The sequence below is a fragment of the Acinonyx jubatus genome, chromosome D1, assembly GCF_027475565.1.
Source record: "Acinonyx jubatus isolate Ajub_Pintada_27869175 chromosome D1, VMU_Ajub_asm_v1.0, whole genome shotgun sequence".
Lineage (NCBI taxonomy): Eukaryota > Metazoa > Chordata > Mammalia > Carnivora > Felidae > Acinonyx > Acinonyx jubatus.
In genome coordinates, this window is record NC_069390.1 from 101,141,502 (window position 1) to 101,162,304 (window position 20,803).

Genomic DNA, 20,803 nt, shown 5'->3' on the forward strand with positions numbered 1-20,803 from the left:
GAAGCTGTGACCTTTGTTCCAGGCTAGGGAGGTACATGGCACTTGGGATGGACAGGGCCCCAGTCTCCACAAACTTTGTTGCTTCTTTGGGGCCCTGGTGGCTCCTGGGGAGTTAAGTGTGTTCTCGCAGAAAGGAGGCACAGGCCTGGTCATCCCACCCGCTTACAGGAACAGGGATGGACTTGGCTTCCTCCATGCAGCCTGGGTTGGCCTGTTCGTGCCCTTCAGGATGGAATCTCTAGAAATTGCAAATGTGAATGTCCTACGAGATTGAACAATTGTAAACATCCCCAAAATGGACTGATACTGTGTTGTGACATGATCGGCCTACGCAACCAAATGAACAAACACGTGCTGATAATTGGCTCTCGTGCTCGGACTGATTGTCATTGCAGGTGGGGGGATGGGAGGGAAGGACTCTCGCTTGTGGGAAGCAGCGATGTCCGCTGTCAGCATTCCTGGGAAGAGGGAAATCTAGGGATGAGAAACAGACCGGAGAGATGGGTCTCAGGCTCGAGGGAGGACACTCCTCTCTCTAGGAAAGGGGTAGGCAAACCTCCTCTGTAAATATCCAGATACCAGATATTTTAGGCTTTGCAGGCCACACCTCTGGTTGCTGTCACAATTACTCAACTTTGCCATTATAGCATGAAAACAACCATAGACAAGACATAAATGAACGGGCCTGGCTGTGTTCCAATAAAACCTCACAAGACAGGCAGCAGGCTGGGTTTGGCTCATGGGCCATAGTTTGTCTACCTCTGTTTTAGAGCACCGGGGTGAAGGGATGGGGCCTAGGAACCAAAGGAGGTAGATACACCGTAGGCAGGTAAGCCTAACTCCAAGTAGGTGCCCGCCCAAGAGTTATGCCAACAGGCTACCTTCCAGAACCCTGTAAGGATGTGAGCGCTGAAGATACCTGTTTCTTATAGCAGTTATAAGACAGTACCTGTTATCTCTCGTGCTAACTCCTAAACTCGCCTTCAGGTAGAAGTCACAGCCTTGGCCTAGTGTCTTAAAGGAAGCATGAGAAGGGCCTGCCTTATATGGGGGACCCAGGAGCAAAAGGGATGGCTGTTCTCTGACCCCAGAGGCGGTGGTGGCACCAGTGGACCCCAGCAGAGGATGGGGTCCCCAGAGAAGGTGGCTGTCGAGGAACATGAGAAGCATGTTCCTGAGAGAGAAGGAAGCAGTGGAGCCCTAGGAAAGAAAGCCAATCACCGCAGACACTGCTCTGTTGGCGTGTGTTGAGTGTGGGCCGCCATGACTAGGATGCTTAAGGAAAATGAGGTCTTCTTTTCTAATCATGGGCAGTGAAGACTGGGTGTGCTGGTTGCTCGTCTTCGGACACACAAAGGAAGCACGGAGTAGTGGTCAACCAGTTGTTCCTCCACTGACTGTGCCCATCCCATCCTACACGAGCCGGAGAGCCCCTGCCGTTAGATTCAGCTCAGCACAGTGACCAGGAAGTTAGAACCAAGAAGTTAACTGCTTTATTTTCAATCATGGGAGTCATACAGATTTGCTCAGCTTCCGCCCCACCAGGGAGAAAAGCCCTTCGTTGTCGCACATGGTGGAAGAATACCTTCGAGAGATCACCTCAAACTGCTCAACTGAGAAGCCAGCCTCTCTCACGGCAGCTTCTATTGCCTCCCGGCCCAGGCAGAGGCTGGAGAACTTCTGCTCGCCGATCATGTAGTAGCTGCTCTTCAGGGCATCCACCACCACCAGGAACCCCCCCGGCTTTAGCAGGCTGCTGAGGTTCCGGAGAGCTGTGCAGTAGGCAGGGAGGTCTGGGCAGGCGGCATCCAGGCACAGCGTGCTGAGCAGGCAGTCGGCTAGGGGCAGGGGGACGCTGCCCAGTGGCCGGCTCTGGGTCACGTCGCACTTGAGCACCTGTGTGACCACACGCCTCAACTTCTCCTCCTTCTCCAGCTCCTTGATTCTGAAATACACAAACCAACAGATACCACTTGCTACCCTATACTCATGATAACCCCGGATCTCTGCAATCAGGGCTGAAAATGGCAGTATTGTCCCAAATGTTATATCCTTGGGGCCATCCCTGATGGAAAAATGGAGGAAGAAGAAAAATGAAGGATGCTTTGGCATATTAATGTGACTACGTTACCCTGTGCTGGATTAAATCTCTTTATAACGTGAGTAATAATATGGAAACGATAACAGAAGTACCTAGCTGCCCGCTTCGACCATGGACTGTCTCCAAGAAATTATTCTTCCTCCACTGCTTAGGATAGTGCCTGGCTCCTTTATTACTGTTATTGTTATTATTATTATTATTACTTATTTATCTGTTTGTGTATTCATTATTACACTGGCCTCTTCTGCCAAACTGCAACATGGTGGTCATTCGACCGATACATATCAGGTAATAATGGCTTTAAAATGTGGAAACGGTTTTCTGCGTAGCTGCTGATCAGGCTGGGGCGTGGGGTCATCCACAGACATTTAGAGAAACTGTTGATAAGCACCAAACAATGGCGGCCAGGGCCCCTCTAGAAAGAAAAGTTGCCATTCTCCAACCACAAAACATAACGCAGAGAGTGTGTTTTATGAAAGGGCTCATTTTCTTGGTAGCTTTGCTCAGAATACTTTCCTTTTCTGCAAAATCAGTGGTGTTTCCGGAGAGAAAACTAGTTCACGAAAGAGGCAGAGAAGGGGAGAGCTGGAGATGAAATAGAGTGTCTGGGATCCTTTCGGAATTTGTTAGGGGAGGCATGAAGGAACAGGCGGACAGAGGATCCGAATTAAATAAACATGTAGAGCGCACAGGAGAAACTGGAGAAAAAAGAAAAGGAGAAAGAAGTAGCAGAAAATCAGAGGGGTAAGAGAAAAGCAAGAATGAGCGTTTAAAGTGCCCAGAAGGCCACAGAGCCCAAATGGTAGGAGCGATGAGTGTGTATCTAGTGCTTTGAGGAAATTAGTCAACAGAGCCCCAGGGGTGCAAATCTAGCCTTACATTCAGGAAACACACAGTCCATTTGCTGCAGGAGAAGACAGCCTCTTCTTGACGGAGACCACAGAGGAAGGCCCAACATCAGAGCAGGTGAGAGAGGGACGTACTTCGGGACCACTTCGGGTCAGTGGTTCAAATAAAACTTTACCAAGTTACCAAATCAAATAAAGATTTACCTCCACATGGAAAGATCTGAGATAATATCAATTGGTTGTGGACCTCCTATTTAAATATTTAGTTAAAATCCTAAGCCCCATGCATATACTCAGCTATTTATAGACATCCTATATCATAATTTTCCTAAGTTTAGCAATAAGCCTATGAAAAAAATTCTCAACATTTTTGGCCATCAGAAAAACGCACATCAAACCATGAGATAGCACTTCACATCCACTAAGATAGCTGTACTAAAAAAACCAGAAAATAACAAGTGCTGGCAAGGATGTGGGGAAACAGGAACCTCCACACACAGCTGGTGAGAATGCAAAATGGTCCAGCTACTTTGGAGAAAGTTCTGGAAGTTCCTCAAAAGATGAACACATAGCGTTGTGGATGATCATTGGATTAATTCTTTCTCCCCACCCCCTTCCTCCCTGTACTGGAATCCCCAAGAGGATAGGATCCGTTTCTCATTCGTTCCATCTTGGATCCCCATTGCCTGCCTCTTTCCTGCCACATCACAGAGGTTTTAAAAAAACAAATGTAAAATAAATGACTGAAAATGGGAGTTGGGGCCAGATGAAGTCAATTACACCAATATTTTTCAAACTGCAATTTGTCATTCATTCACGTATCATAAAGTTAATCAATAAATACAGGGCACCTGGGTGGATCAGTTGGCTAAGCATCTGACTTTGGCTCACATCATAATCTCCTGGCTCATGAGTTCGAGCCCCGCATCGGCTCTGTGCTGACAGCTCAGAGCCTGGGGCCTGCTTTAGATTCTGTGTCTCCCCCTCTCTCTACCCCTCCCCCGCTCATGCTCTGTCTCTCTCTGTCTCTCAAAAATAAATAAACACTAAAAAAATTAAAATCTATCAGCAAACATTTGAAAAACTAATGGAGAATAAACCAGAAAACAAAACCCCTGATAGTAGTAATTCAATATAGTATTATTTTGTGAAGGTTTTTCAGCATCACTTTGTTCGTAACAGCCAAAAGATGGAGACAACCTAAAAGCCCATCAACTTACGAAGGGATTAATTGTGGTATACCCACGCAGTAGAATAATACTCAGTCGTAAAAAGGAATGAAGCGCTGATTCATGCGACAACGTGGGAGAACCTTGAAAACACTACACTAAGTGAAAGAAACAAGACACAAAAGGCCACCTATTATGTGATTCCATTTACATGAAATGTCCAGAAAAGGCAAAGCTCTAGAGACCAAAAGCGGACCAGTGGTTTCCAGCAATTGAGAGGATCCAAGACGTGAGAATGACTGCCAGTAGGCACAGGGTTTGTTTGGGAACTGATGGAAATGTTCTAAAACCGGCGTAAAGATTGCACAACTACGTGAAGATACTAAGAACTATCATACTTTAGATGGGTGGGTCTTATGCCACTTTTATCTCAGAAAAGCTGTTATGCTAAAGAGAGAGAGAGAGAGAGAGAGAAGTAACATAGCAAGGTATTGGTTTGAGGGAAGTCCTGCCAGACAATAGACTGGTCTACACAGGGAATAATTACCTCTGGTTGGGTCTACCTACTCCCCTATCAAGGGTAGAAATGGTAGTAGGGTAACCAGTTTGTCCCGGTTGGTCTGGACTTTCCCTGTTTTCCCACTGAAGATCCCATATCCTGGGAACCCTTCTCAGTCCGGGCAAACAGGGAAGGTCAGTCATTCTAAAAGCAGGGAAATCCATTACAAAGCTGCCATTCAGCCTGATAGAACGGGGATGGTGTGGCCGAACTTTTTAAGCAGAAAAGATAACAATTCAACCTTATGGAAATCTGTGTGAAACACAGATTTGACTAGGTAACATGAATCTAGAAGAGAAACATTCAAACAACCTATCTGCACATATGGATAGCCTGGGTGTATACAAAAAGCTGAAGAAGTGGCAACGTGGCAGGTTTGAATGTGTTTAGAGATGATCCTTCATATTCGGAACACCACGGGCATGTGTGTTTACGTGATTCTGTCAGAAGCAGGTGGACCTCTGGGCCCTGTTGTCTATGAAACTATTTGAAAGATACAAGTTACCACAGAACGAGTACCTGCCAGTCAATTTACGATGGAAATTGTTCCCAAACTGGAAGATACACTGTGAAGTCTAGAAAGCTCATGGAGAATGTGCCAATTTGAGAGGCAAGTTGGCTGGAAACACCCACTGTTGTGGAGACCTGCTCGTCTTTGGGCATCGAGCAAACACAGTGAACTCGGCTGCCAAGGTAGCTGTGTACAGATTACATCTCAGGGCTTCTCGGCACCAGGGAAATGGACTCGCCTGGAGACACAGGCAATTACCGCTCAGCTTCACGTCCAGCTCCAGGGGTAAGGAATAAACACACACCAGAAAAGTGTTAGGCAGTTCTACAGGCAGCTAACAGCAGTGTGGCCATTTCTGTGGTTCCAAAGATCTACCCTTTCAAATGAATCACTATGCAAAAAAGGGCAGCTGTTTCTTCTGTAAATATGCAGTCCACCGAAGCTGGGGACAGAGGGGATAAAGAGTAGGACTCCTGGGAAGAGCACTTTGTGAGAATGTATTCCTGCACTCCAAGAAATTACCTCGAGGTTTACAGAGGTTCCTCCTGCCCCATCTCTGCAAGGCAGGTGGCGGACCAAAGCCCCGGGATGAGATCTTTCAATGACACTCACCGCCTCCCCCAAGCCCCATACCCAGAGGTTCCAGCAGGCCCTCCTGAGGGAGAACCAGCAGAATGTATAAAGGATATAAAAAGCTTCACACACTTGGATATCAATATAAGAATCGTGTGAGCCAGGGATAATCATTGGTAAGCCTCTGGCACAGGCAATCGCTGACTCAGGGGAAAGACAGACATTTCAGGAGGGAGAGGCTGAAAAACAAAATACATGCAGTCATTTGTTTGACTTTTTGTTTTTTATAACCTATTTGATGTGACAGGAAAGGGGCGGGCGATGGGGACCCAAGATAGAACAAATGAGAAATGGATCCTATCCTCTTGGGGATCCCAGGCTGGGGCAGAGGGGCGGTGGGGAGAAAGAACTTATCCAATGCTTATCCACAAAAATGACAAATTAATACTAGGAAGCAGAGGGCCGACAGAGGAATGTTGGGAGCTTGACTTGGTCTGGAGTATCAAGGAGATCTCCTCCAAAATGGAGTCAGGTAAGCAGAGGTGCAGGAGGTAAATACATAAGAGTTCACCAGGCCAAGGGGAGTAGGAAAGGGGAGATGTTCCAGCCAGGGGCAACAGCATGTGCAAAGGCCAGATGGTGGGAGGAAACACGGAGAGAAGGCTGATGAGGCTGGCCTCAGAAAACAAAGCACAGCGTGGTAGGAAGTGAGGCAACGGGGTTTAGCAGGTGCCAGACGAGACGAGGTTTTGGGGACCAGGTTAAGAACTTTGCTTTTTACCCTAAAAGCTGTGGGAAGTTACGAAATTGTGCCACCAGGTCTACATTTGAAGGTGATCGCTTTGGGACGAGAGTGGAGGTGGAAGGCCACTTAGGAGGGAGAGGATGGTGTCTTGGACCAGGAAAATAGCCTGGAGAGAAAATATTGGAAAATATACACTGGTTTGAGAGAAACTCAGAAGTAAAATGGACAGAATTTGGGTCACTGGGGTGACTCAGTCGGTTGAGCGTCCAAATCTTGATCTCAACTCGGGTCTTAATCTCAGGGTCTGAGTTCAAGCCTTGCTGGGCCCCGCACTGGGCGTGAGACCTACTGAAAAAACCAAAATGGACAGAACTTGGTGCTGATCATAGACCATGACTGAGAGGAAGAAGGCAAGAATGGCTTCCAGGCTCCTGGCTTCTTTAATTAATTATATGATGGCAACACCCAGGGCGGGAAGCATGCAGAAGCGGAGCAAACCTGGGAAGACTGTAGCTCTATTTTGGGCACTTTCAGACACATGAGTAGAAATGTTTACAGTTTGAAGGAAATGGCCAGGTGACATTTCCTCAGTCTGTCCTGTTCATTTCCCCAGGGGAAGAATGCAGGGAGAACATCTAAGAGAAAGGGATGCTTTTAAAAGGGAGAAACTTTTCCTAGGGATCGCTGAAACGATCACCATGACCGTGGAGATGCCGATTCTGAGAAGGAACATCAATCTTTTACAACACATGAAAATATAGACGCCAGTATTTCTCAAACTGTAAAATGCATACAACGCCCTGCAGATCTTATTAAAATGCAGATTCTGGTTCTGTAGGGAGGGAGCCAGGCCCGAGAGCCTGCATTCCTACTAGGCTCCCAGGCGCTATGGAAACTGCTTAGCCTGAGGACCACAAGGCAGGCAATGTGCTCCAAGCTGTAGGGGCCAGAGGTTAATGAGGGCCGTTTTTTAAGATCTTTTAAGGTAAAACAGGCTTGAGTAGTCATTTCTACCTTAGCATTTGACTCTCTGACCTGATAAATAAATAATGCGAAGCCAGAATTTGGTACCGATGGCTCACAACTTTTCCGAAGGTTTTAAAGAGGAGTGGTATTCTAAAAGTATGAGTCACACTCCAAAGGCAGAGGACCAGGAGACAGCTCAAATTGTCTTCGGCAGCACTCAGCGCAAGAAATAGCTTCAGATAAAGAAGAAATAATCTCAAAGGAAATAGGTTGTGAGCTGATAGAGGTACTTGAAGATGCAAGAAAGACATACGTTGAATGGGATCGCTATCATTCTCAAAATAGTTGAAGCCACAGGATCTGGCACAAGGATAAGAGCAAGAATGCAGAATTTTCCTGCCAAAAATATAGTTCCTTCCTCGAACAGCGACTGGGAAGGGACACTTTCTCAAGAGCCAATTGTTAGGAGCTGACGATTCTGGCAGGAGATAAGCAATGCTTTTAGTATCCTGCTAGATTTTAAGGCTTCACTTCTGAATGAGATGGAAAGGCTTATGATAGCTAGGGAAATTGAGAAGAAAGTTTTAAAAGCCTTCTCGACATATGATTTGGACTTCGGAAAGGTGTATTGTCTGACTGACTGAAAACTCTTTTATAAACTTTCCCTGAAATTCTATAAATCCTGGGAAATTCCGTATTTACTGAATAATTTGGAAATATTGTCCGAATCCTCAGAGCTATGGGTTAGCTTTTTTTTTTTTTCTAGTTAGCACCAGTTCATTCTGTGGAATCACAAAGCCGATAGAAAAAAAAAAAAGAAGTTGGAAATTAGATTTATTTTGAAGAATGTATCTTTAGTTTGAAGACTATCGCTAGCATAAAATTCTAAGTAAGGAGTTTCTAGGATTAAAATGGCATTTGAAAGTAGTCTCTCTCAGCTTCTTGCCAGGAAAAAATAGGGAAATATTTAGCAACATTAAACAGTTTTGCCTTGTTGTTCACTTATAAAGGCTACACAAATATATTCCCGACACACACAGACTTAGAAAATGTCACTTACGTGTGCTTCTCAAAAACACTATTTGAAGACCTATTCTACAGACTAAAAGATGCATCAGAATTAAAAACTTAAAAACTAGAAAAATCACATTAAATGAACATAAAATAAAACTAAATGTTCATATAACTGCAAATATGATTACAGACTGATAGCAAATATCCAAATTGATCCTTGAAAGGAAATATGAAAATAAGACTTTAGGGGTGCCTGGGTGGCTCAGTTGGTTAAGCATCTGACGTTGACGGAGGTCATGATCTCATGGCTCATGGGTTCAATCCCTACATTGCTCTGTGCTGACAGCTCGGAGCCTGGAGCCTGCTTTGGATTCTGTGTCTCCCTCTCGCTCTGCCCCTCCCCTGCTCTCTCTCGCTCTCTCTCGCTTTCTCTCTCTCAAAAATAAACATTAAAAATTTTTTTTTAAAAATAAAATAATGCTTTAAATTACTATATTTGGATTTAAAATCGCCAATTTTAACAACAAACACTGGGGAGATAGATGCCAGAAGGACTTTGGGTATCAAAAAATGTTAAATTCCTCATATAACGAGGAACAAAAAAAAATTACTGATTCTTACCTGGCCTTAACAAGCTGAATTTGTTTCCAGAAGACCTGCATTTTAAGAGATACTAAAAAAAAGTTCTTCAGGTGAAGGGAAATGATGCCAGATAGAAGCCTAGATCTGTAGAAAGAAATGAGGAAGACTATGCAGACAGATATGTGGGTAAACATCAAAGACTTTATATACGTTTGTTTAAAATACTACTGACTAGTGTGCATATACTTAAACTACTGAACTGTCTACTTAAAAATAGTTCAGGGGTGCCTGGGTGACTTAGTCAGCTAAGCATCCGACTTTGGCTCAGGTCATGATCGTGTGGTTCGTGAGTTTGAGCCCCGCACAGGGCTCTCTGTTGTCAGTACAGGGCCCACTTTGGATCCTCTGTCTCCCTCTCTCTCTACCTCTCCTCTGCTCACAAGCCTGTGTTATCTCTCTCTCTCTCTCTCTCTCTCTCTCTCTCTCTCTCTGTCAAAAATAATAAATAAACATTAAAAAAATAGTCCAGATGCTAAATTTTATGGTATGTGTTTCTTTAGCCACAATAAAAAGTAAAATAAAATAAAATAAATAAAAGCACTACTGACTTTTTAAAGCAAAAATAGTAACAAAGTATCATAGTATTATCCTAGAAATAAAGTAAAATCTAGGACTAGTGCAGGGGCAAGAGTGGATGTAGGAATTACACTGTGGTAATGTCTTACATGGCTCGTGAGGTAAAATGTTAAAAATATAGGGGCGCCTGGGTGGCTCAGTCGATTAAGCGTCTAGTTTCAGCTCAGGTCATGATCTCACTGGTTAGTGAGTTCGAGCCCCGTGTGGGACTCTGTGATGACAGCTCAGAGCCTGGAGCCTGCTTCCAATTCTGTGTCTCCCTCTCTCTCTGCCCCTCCGCTGCTTGTGCTCTGTCTCTCTGTCTCAAACATAAACAAACATTAAAAAGTTTTTTAAAAAATTAAAAAATATGTACTGTAATTTCTGGAAAAATTACACATGCACACACACGAATACACTCACACAAAACACAAAACAGGTCAACAGAAAAAAAGCCAATAATGGAAGATAAAAAGGAATACTAAAAATGTTCATATTTATACTAATTGGAATACCAAACATTATTCCATTCACCAAGGAGAAGCAGGAACAAAGGCACAAATGAATAACAAAACAGATGGGACAAATAAAAAATACATACCAGGATGTTTGACTGAGACTCAACCATACAATACCAGTAATTACCTTAAATGTAAGTGAAATAAAGAATCCAGCTAAAGGACAGAAATCATCACACTGGGTTGAAAAGCAGGGCCTACTACATACTACTGGCAAGAAAAACATTTTAAGTATAAAAACACAGACAGATTGAAAACAAAAGGGTGGAAAAGATATACCATGTCTATTAGTTATCTATTGCTGCATTATAAATTACCCCAAAACATAGCAATTTAAAAAGACAAACATTTATCTCACAGTTTCTGTGGGTCGGATATCTCGGTACCAATTAGCTGAGTACCTTATGAGGCAGAGTGTTGGCTATGTCTTCAGTCTCACCTGAAGGTTTGACTGGGGGAAAATTTGCTTCCAACTCCCTCCAGACAAGCAAGTGAGAGGGAACACCCAATAAGGAAGTCATGGTCTTTTGGTTACTTAATCTCTCAGAATTGATATGCCAATACTCTGTTAGATTATACTTGTAAGCATCTAGTCACTAAATCCGATGGACACCCAAGGGAAAGCAATTAAAGAAGAGATGAATATTTGAGGTGAAGATTACTGGGAACCCTCTTAGAGGCTAACACTCCATGCAAACACCAAGCATAAGAAGGCTAATGTGGTCATATTAATATCAGAGTAGACTTCAAGACAAAGTGTATTACTGACAGTAAAGGGAGATATTTCTTAATGACAAAATGATCAATAAATCAAGAAGACATAACAATCCTAAAAATATATGCAGACAGAGTACAAGACTTCAAGCTATGTGAAGCAAATGTTGACATAATGATGGGGAACAAGAGATAAACCCACAATCATAGTTTGAGATTTTTAATACCTTTCTCTCAGTAATTGATAAACAAAAAATCCTGTAGAAAAATCTGAAAAATATTATCGATCTACCTGACCTAATTGATATTTATGAAACTATAACTTACAACAGGATGATATACATTCTTTTTAGTGTAGAAAGCACATAGATTATTCACCAAAATAGACCCCATGCTGACCATAAAATAAATCTCTGACTACAACAAAATTTAAGTAGAAGCCAACAACAATGTCTAGAAAATCTTGAAATGTTTGGAAATTAAGCAACACAATTCTAAATAACTCACGGTCAAAGAAGAAATCACAAAGGAAATCAGAAAATATGCCAAAGTGGATAATAATAAAAATATGACATATCACAAATCATGAGCAGCAACTAGAACAATCTTGAAGGAAATTTAGAGCTGTAAATGGCTACGTTAGAAGAAAGAAATATGTGAAATCAGTGATCTAAGCTTCTATCTTAAGAAGAAGGAAAAAGAAGAGTATATAAAAACTAAAGTAAATGGAAGAGAGAAAATAAGGGAAAAAAAGAGCAGAAATCAACACGACTGAAAATGGAAGGACAATAGAAAAAAATCAACAAAACCAAAAGTTGGTTCTTTGAAAAGATTAATAACATCAATCAATCTCTAGCAAGATTGATCAAGGTATTTTTTAAAAGACAAATTGCCAATATCAAGAATGAAAGAAAGAAGATCATGGTAGATCCTACAGACATTAAAAGAGTAATAAAGACGGGCGCTTGGCTGGTTTAACATCTCAATTTAGGCTCAGGTCATGATCTCACTGGTTGGTGACTTCAAGCCTTGTGTCAGGCTTTGTGCTGATAGCTCAGAGCCTGGAGCCTGCTTCACATTTTGTGTCTCCCTCTCTCTGTGCTCCTCCCCCACTTGTACCCTGTGTGTGTATGTGTGTGTGCGTGTGTGTGTGTGTGTCTCAAAAACATCTCTGTCTCTCTCTCTCAAAAATAAACATCAAGAAAATTTTAAGAGTAATAAAGACATATTGTTAAAAAACTTATGACAATAAAATTGACAACCAAGATGAATAGGCTAAATTCCTTGAAAGATACTATTTATCAAAACAGACAAAGAAGAAATGGAAAATCCAAATAGCCAGTGAAAAACATTATTCTTAATTTTAAAAACATCATACACATGAAACAACCCTTCAGGTACAGGTAGCTTTGCTAGTGAATTCTATCAATCATTTAAGGAAGAAATAATACTAATTATACACAAACTCCTTCAAAAAATAGAGGAGGAAGAAATATCCTCAGCTTACATGAATCCAGCATCATGCTGATATCAAAATCTGCCGGGCATATTTCTAGAAAAGAATATTACGGCTCAATATCGATCATATTTGTAGATGCAAAAATCCCTACCAACATATTAGCAAATCACATCCAGTCATACCTAAAAAAGATACTACCTCATGACCAATGGGTGTATTCCAGTTAGATTTAAACAGTCAAAAATCTTCCAGTATAATTCACATTTTCGGAATAAAGAAGAAAAGTCATATGGCCATCTCAATGAATTCCGAAAAAAATTGACAAAGTTCAACATTTGAGTTAAAACTCCCAAGAAATTGAAATGTAAAGAAATTTAGTCAGATAAAGAATATCTGAAAAATCTAACTAATATTATACTTAATGTGGACACTAAAAGTAGACATTTTTCCTTATGATATGCAAAAAGGTACATAGGTCGACTTCCAACCTTTCTATTCAATATTGTTTTGGAAGTCCTAGCCAGTGTAGTAGACCAGAAAAATAAATAAAAGGCATAGAGCTGGAAAAGAAGTAAAACTATTTTTATTTGCAGATGATATAAGAGTATACATAGAAAAGGCTAAACTTAATTAATGAAGTCAGCAGGACTTCAGGACACAAGGTCAGTATATAAAATGCAATTGTACTTCAATATACTAGGAAATTTTGATATTTTATATTTTTTCACAAGGAATATCATTTTATTACTGTAATCACAAAATCATAATTTTTGCATCTACAGAAATGCGTAAGGGGACATTAATCAGTGAGTTGATAATTCGCTTCATAAAGAGGGCAAACATACTACAGAATGTATTGTAAAGAAAAAATGATTGTAAAATTCTCTGGCCTTGCAGTGCACTTTTTAGTGCAAGTATTTAAGACACAATAGTGTTCAATTAAGCAAAGTATATACTGGCAAATTAACAATAACATTAAAAAAACATAAAACAAGATTTTTTTAATGCTTAGTTATTTATTTTGAAAGAGAGAGAGGTGAGAGCATGTGCATGCAAGCTGGGGAGGTGTAGAGAGAGAGAACCAAGAGGGCTCCACGCTGTCAACACAGAACCCAATGTGGGGCTGGAACCCAGGAACAATGAGATCTTGACCTGAGCTGAAATTAAGAGTTGGGCACTCAAATGACTGAGCCATACAGGTGCCCAAAACACAGGAATTTTTTAACATAATATATATAGGATATGAGAACTACAAAACATTACTGAAATTAAAGAAGTCCTAATAAATAGGGGCGCCTGTGTGGCTCATTCGGTTGGGCGGCCGACTTCGGCTCAAGTCATGATCTTGCGGTCTGTGAGTTTGAGCCCTGTGTCAGGCTCTGTGCTGACAGCTCAGAGCCTACAGAGCCTGGAGCCAGCTTCAGATTCTGTGTTCCCCCCACCGCTGCCCCTCCCCCACTCGTGCTCTGTCTCACTCTGTCTCTCAAAAATAGATGTTAAAAAAATTTTTTTAAATAAATAAATAAATAAATAAATAAATAAATAAAGTGATAAACCATGTTTATGGACTGCAGATTCCTTATGTCCATTCTCCTAAAGTGAAATGTAAGTTCAAAGATCACAATCAAAATCTCAGCAGCCTTTTTGGAAGAGATTGACAAGTTTATTCTAAAATTTATATCAAAATGTAATGGCACTAAAAATGCTTTTGCACAGTGAAGGAAATCCTCAACCAGACAACAAGGCAGACTACTGAATGGGAGAAGTTATTTGCAAATGATATATCTGTTAAGGGGTTAATATCCAAAATTTATAAAGAACTTATACAACCTGACACCAAAGAAACAAATAATCCAGTTAAAATGGGCAGAGGACCTGAATAGATATTTTTCCTAAGCAGATATACAAATGGCCAACAGACACATGAAAAGATGTTCAACATCACTCATCATCAGGGAAATGCAAATCAAAACCACACCGAGATACCACCTCACACCTGTCAGAACAGCTAAAATAAAAAATATAAGAAATAACAAGTGTTGGTGAGAATGTGGAGAAAAGGAAGGCTCATGCATTGTTGGTGCAGCCACTGTGGAAAACAGTATGGAGGTACCTCTAAAAAATTAAAAATAGAATCACCATAAGATCCATTAATTCTACTACTGAGTATTTATCCAAAGAAAGCAAAAGCACTAATTTGAAAAGATGTACACATCCCCATGTTTATTGCAGCATTATTTACAATAGCCAAGAAATAGAAGCAACCCAAGTATCCATCCATAGATGAACAGGTAATGATATGTGGGGTGTGTGTGTGTGTGTGTGTGTGTGTATCCAATAGAATATCACTCAGCCATAAAAAATGAGATCACCTTGCCATTTCCAACAACATGGATGGACCCAGAAGGTATAATGCTAGGTGAAATAAGTCAGACAGAGAAAGACAAATACCATAACAATTCCATGTTTTTAAAATTCCACCATATGTGGAATTTAAGAAACAAAACAAAGAAAAAAGAAGACAAATAAAATAAATAGACTCTTAAATACAGAGAACAAACTAGTGGTTGTCAGGACAATGGTGGGAGAGGGGTAGGGGAAAAAGGTGAGGGGGATTAAGAGTACACTTATCATGATGAGCACTAAGTAACTGAATCACTATATTGTGCACCTGAAATTAACATAAGACTGTATGTTAATTATACTTCAATTAAATATATATATTATACAAATATATACAAAAATTGCCAAAATAATTTTGAAAAATAACAGAGTTAGAGGATTTATACCCTCTGATTTCAATACTTACTTTCCCTGGTAAAAAGGATAAAAGACCCAGTGGAAGTTTAGTGACTCTACATGCAGCAAAAACATTAACTGGGAAACACAATAGAAAACTCCCAGTTCATTTATATCACTATAGTCTAAGGAATTGTATTATCAGTGAATCACCTTGATAACTTATATCCGACAATCCACACTATCAGTTAGTGTAGTAACAATATGTAAGAAAACAAAGTATAGAATATTCCTACTAAGCTTGAATTCAGCACAGCATTAAAAAAATGAAAGGATTAAAGAAGTAGAAGCAGACTATAGAGTTAGTTTCAGAAGAGAACCTGATTCAGGAATAAATAAATTTGGTAGAGTGAAGAGGAAGAAAATTTAAGCGCACATATAGAAACATGAGTTGACCATAACTCCAGAGGAAGAGTATGGAGGTAGGCATACCCCTGGGGACATGTTAAGACCACATGATTTTAAATTTATCCCTGGAATTCCAGAATATTACTTCACTCCTGTTTCTCAAGTTCAGAAACTTCAGAGTCATACCTGATACTTACCTCTCATCATTCCCCATGACCAATCATTACCAACTCTTATCCATTCTGTCTCAAAAATTCATCTTAAAATCATCTTCCTCTCTCCATCACCAACCAATCCATTAGTCCAAGTCATCATCATCTCTTACGTGGATTAAAGTGTCTCCTTTCTGCATCTCTCATTCTCCTCTAAACACAGCCATTCTCCACACAACAGCCAGAGATCTTTGTAAATGTAAATGGGGTCACATCACTTTCCGGGTTACACCTCTAATGCCTTCTCATCACACTTGAAGTACAGGATCTTTAGCCTGCCCTCAAAGCCCTAAGTGATCTGACACGTGCCTGCCTTCTCTGATATAAGGTCTAGGAGACACAGGACTTCCTCCATCTTGCCCACCAGTCTATCCCAGTAGCTAGAACTGTGTGGCACATCCTACATGCCCAATATGGGTTCACTGAATGAACAAACACTAGTTCCTTTAACCAAGAACCAAAAAGTGTTAGCACCTGTTTCTTGAGGGAGATTGTCTTGCTGGGAAATCAGAGCCCTTTCCTGACCAAAGAATGGGATATGTTAATTAAAAATATGTGTGCTTTCCCATCGTGAATGAAAAGCCAAGAACAGGAAGGACAGAGGATGATGTGCTGTGCAACACACAAAGTGTGCAGTACATGAGCAAGGGTGGGGGTGCAAATACAGGAAGAAGTGGATTGGGGAAGGAAGGGAGTTATGTAAAAATTAAATCATGGGCAAGAAGGTGTGGAAAGACAAGGGGAAATGCACAAAAACATACAGTAAGAGCAGGAGGAAAAAAAGAAATGTAAAGATAACTGAGCATATAAGAAGTAGTGGACAGGTCTAGTAGGATCCTGGGAGGAATACTAAAGTGGTCTTTTTAGACAGTTTGCGAAGAAGCCTGTGGGGCTTCAGCAACATGCTTATAACAGCAAATAGTCAGGTGGGCGGGACAGCGGAACTGGGCTGAGCCACTGCAGGACCATTGCCAGAGGACGGAGGTACATCAGGACAAGGGAAAGACAAAATGAAATGCAGACCTCACCCTTCTGGCTAGTAAGCCATTGACAACTTCTCATGTGGAGAGAAATTAATCATTTAAATAAGACTTGTCCACATAAACTGACTTGTAGACAGAGTCGGCTAAGAGGTTGATCATTAGTCGTGAGTATGTAAAGCTCTGATTTTTGTGGATGGAGAGGAACACATTCTTTTCAGATACTTCCTTTATGCTGCTAATCCCAGTTTAAAAACCGAGGCAGCTTTTAGTTGTCTCTGGTGGTGTCAGCATTAGCCACCCTCACAGCAGATCCCTAAGCACTTGGGTAGTTAGCAGCAGGATGGCACTGGGGAACACCCAAAAGCTGCTGGTTGAGGAGACAGTTTCCCCTCTTTGTTGAACTTGGATAAATGTCGTTGTCTCATGGTACCTGACTTGCATGCTGTGCCCCCACACTGGTCTGGGAAGATTTTGTCTCCTCTTGGCTCAGTGGCCATTTCTTCAATTCTCTTCTGTGCCTTCTGCTGTTCTGGTGGGCACGCGTGCACACGCACACGTCCCTCTATCTCATTCTCTCTCTCTACCTCTTCTCCATCTGGATTTCTCTTTGACCTCTCCCTGTTCCCTTTGCTTTTTAACTTGGGCTCTAAAGATAATTCTTGGTTCAGAAAACTGAACTGTCACTCAAGGACCATCAGAAAGCCCGGAAGCAGACCCTGGTTTCTCTACCTGTTCCCTTCGAGCTCGCACACGTAGGTTACCACTGGGGACCAGTCAAAGGCCCCTGGTTCCTTCTTTAGCCATTTCTGCAGCTCCTGCAGGTTCTGCTCAGTGTAGTCGGTGACAACGATCTCCTTGAAGGATTCACAAGCAGAGAGGAGCTGGTAGATGGTAGGGCCAGAGCCAATGTCGATCAGGAGGTCCCCCTTCACACCATCTGGTTTAGAGAAGGGAACAAGGAAAGGGGATGAGGCCTCATATGACAGTGGACAGAGCCGGTATGCACTGTTTTCACTGGGACTGTGCTAGAAAGTCGCAAAGACAGACCATCTCTCTACTCACTCCTCTTCCCTCAAAGGTTTTTTTCTTTTTTTTACATGATTGCATTTTCCATTATCCAATCCAAGCTGGAAGCATGTCGCTGGAATATTTTTAGGTGTAGGAGAAGAAAAGATTGACATCTGATGTACAGACCTTTAATCCAGATAGACTGCTACACAGAGAATATAAAAACTATTAAGAAATACTTGGGGAAAGTTAAAATTTTGTTTTTGGTTTTGACTTTGGTTTTGGGGAGAAGGGAGTTGAAAGTTCAATTAAAATAAAATTGACTTTTCATGTCTCTCTCTAAAAAGCATCCAATTCTTCACGTATTGGGAGGTCTTTATCTCATGCACGTGTGCAACATTCCTTTGAGTTAGGAACAGAATAAGTATTAGAATCTCCATTTCTTAAGTGGCCCATCATGGTTCAATGGCTGGCTCTGGTCACCTAGAGAATTGATGTAGAATCAAGGACAGAACGCCTGTCTTTTGGTTTCCATTTGGCACAACCAAATGAGACAACACATAAAAAAGCACTTTGTAAATGGTAAGCTATCCCTATCAACATTAGTTTTAATCCTTGTTAAATAAATGAGTGATGCCAAAAGGGCTGTCACATTGCAATGTCTAGACACCAACCCAGCAGTGCCCTGAGATTCTATTTATATGACTCACATTTCGGTGGGGAGACATAGGGATAACACACACACTTACCGAGGCAGAATATCTTGAAAAGATTTTTCAAAAGATGCCTAAGAATCTCATTTTCTGCAGAGTGTCTTGACCCAAAGTTGTAATATTTTTCTAGGTAATCCCGAGGGTTAAAATGTCTCAGATAAGTATCCTTGGAGGTGAAGGTCGATTCCATTGTGTTTTGCTCCTGTGTCCACTCTGGCTCTCTCTTTCTCCCTCTCCTCCAGGACTCAGGGACTCACCCTGCAGAAGTTGTCTTTTTAAGTCTCAGGCTTCAATCCTTCTGTTAGTCCAACCTACCCCTTAGAGACTGCTATTTGGTTAAACACTAACTGGCAGAAACATCCAAGAATGTTCTGGCTGTTCTGGGAAGTGATGAAATTTTTGGGTAAGGGAACCTAGGAGAAGTGGGTGTGGGAAGGGGAGGGCCATGAGCTGTATGCAATTCTCGGCCAAGGGGTGAAGTTCAACTGCAGGAGAAAGCATCTGGGCTCATCGGGGAAATCATTTGACTCAGAGAAGAACCACTAAGGCTAGAGAGGTGTGTCATGTCCCCAGAGCACCATCAGTTCTTCTTGTAATGATTTTCCCAAAAAAGAGCCACAAAGAATGGTTTGAATTAAACAGTCTTAAAGAAAGCAAAGAGGGGAAAGAGGAGGATTAGGAAATGTCTTTAAGGGCTAAGAAATGTTGGCTAAAGAAGGAATCTCAGAGGAAATTTGGAAAGATGGTAAAAGTAATTTTAAAAATGGGGTGAGGCTTCCTCCAATGTCTAGTCAAGCCACAATCCTGTGATCCTCTCCTCATGCTCTCACATCCCTCCCTCCCCTCCCTGTACATCTGCAGAGTCCCAAAGCTACCAGTTTTCAGCAGCTGGCAACTACTTCCTCCCTAAGCCTCCCCACTCATTTCAATCCATTGAAATCCTGATGTTCTTTCAAAGTGAAATGAAATGTATAAGAATGCCTTATATTTCCTTTTCTGAAGCTCGCATTGCCCTTAGAATTCTCTCACCCAGCCAAGCCCTTGACTTTGTCATGTCATGTATTTGTTCCTGGTTTTGTCTGTGTCAATCCTTCTCCCAAAACTAATTTTTTACATGAATGATACACTAAGCTACCAGCTCCTTTAGATCAAGGACTATGGCTCAGTTCTCTTTGTGGTCCCCTGCCTATCACATCTACATAGTAGGTTTCAAAACACTGGTTGATGAGTTGACTCTTATCATGTTGCAGCAAATGCAATCTCAATGAGTGCCCTATATTCCATGAGTGATGACTTAGTAAGGGACCATCTGGCTACAAAGCAGAGAAACTCACTCAAAGAAGCTAAAGGAAGAAAGGAATTATTAATAGAATATAATGGAAACACACTGGGGCACCTGTGTGGCTCAGTCAGTTAAGCGTCTGACTTTGGCTCAAGTCGCGATCTCATGGTTCATGAGTTTGAGCCCCACATCAGGCTCCGTGCTGACAGCTGAGAACCTGGAGCCTGCTTCAGGTTCTGTGTCCCCAATTCTCCCTGCCCCTCCCTTGCTTGCACTCTGTCTCTCTCACTCTCTCTCAAAAATAAACATTAAAAAAAATAATGGAAACACATTGCAGGGTATCTCACTGGGTCTCACCAACCGAAAGAATCATTAGGCAGCTAATTTCTATCTCCCTCTTTGTCTTTCTCTCCCTCCTTCTCTCTTTCTTTTTGTCCTCGTTGGAGGTATAGGGTCTTGATTCTCCACAAACTGGCTTCTTTTGCTCATCTACTACACACTGCTCCATTCTGACTGTTCCAAATGGTGGTCTCTGCGCCTGACCTTACAGAATCTTCTAACCCATCTCCTCACAGCTGGCTAACTAGGTCTGCATGGTCCAAATCCACAGACCTTAGAAAGGGAACCTGTCTGGTCCAGTATGGGTCAGTCATCGATGCTTCTCAGTAAGTGTTGGGGTAGCAAAAGAGGTATGTGTGATATTAAGACTGCCCATTATAAAGACTTAGATGGAACAGACAAGTTGTCTCAGATTATGTAACTGTTGGACCTTCAAAAGTCAGATCACAGACTGGAAGGACGTAGAATCAACACGAGGTATCCTTGTGAGTGGATCAGAGGCACGGCTGCTGCAATGCTGATTATTTCCTGCTTCCCCCAACCACCCTGGTAGTGGAGTACAACCACCAGGGAGCATCCAGAACTCAAAGTCAAAAGACACAAATTGCCATCCTGATTTGCCAACAACGGTTTGTATGACAATGGCAGTTAGAAAAACTAAGTTTTGAGATTCTGAAGCCTCAGTTTCAATAGGGATAATAATATAGGAGAAGAGAAAAATTCTCTTTTCCCATCTTGGGATCTC

At 41.7% G+C, this 20,803-nt stretch overlaps 1 protein-coding gene across 1 annotated transcript; it reads right to left on the minus strand.

Annotated features, from left to right (window-relative positions):
- Positions 1-1,470: 1,470 nt before the first annotated feature.
- Positions 1,471-19,234, minus strand: LOC106980596 (nicotinamide N-methyltransferase). Its single transcript, XM_015078644.3, has 3 exons — positions 18,474-19,234; positions 17,446-17,653; positions 1,471-1,945 (listed from the first exon to the last, which is right to left on the minus strand). The coding sequence occupies exons 1-3, from the start codon at positions 18,625-18,627 to the stop codon at positions 1,513-1,515; spliced, it is 795 nt and encodes a 264-aa protein (XP_014934130.1). The 5' UTR covers positions 18,628-19,234; the 3' UTR covers positions 1,471-1,512.
- Between the last annotated feature and the right edge of the window lie 1,569 nt (positions 19,235-20,803).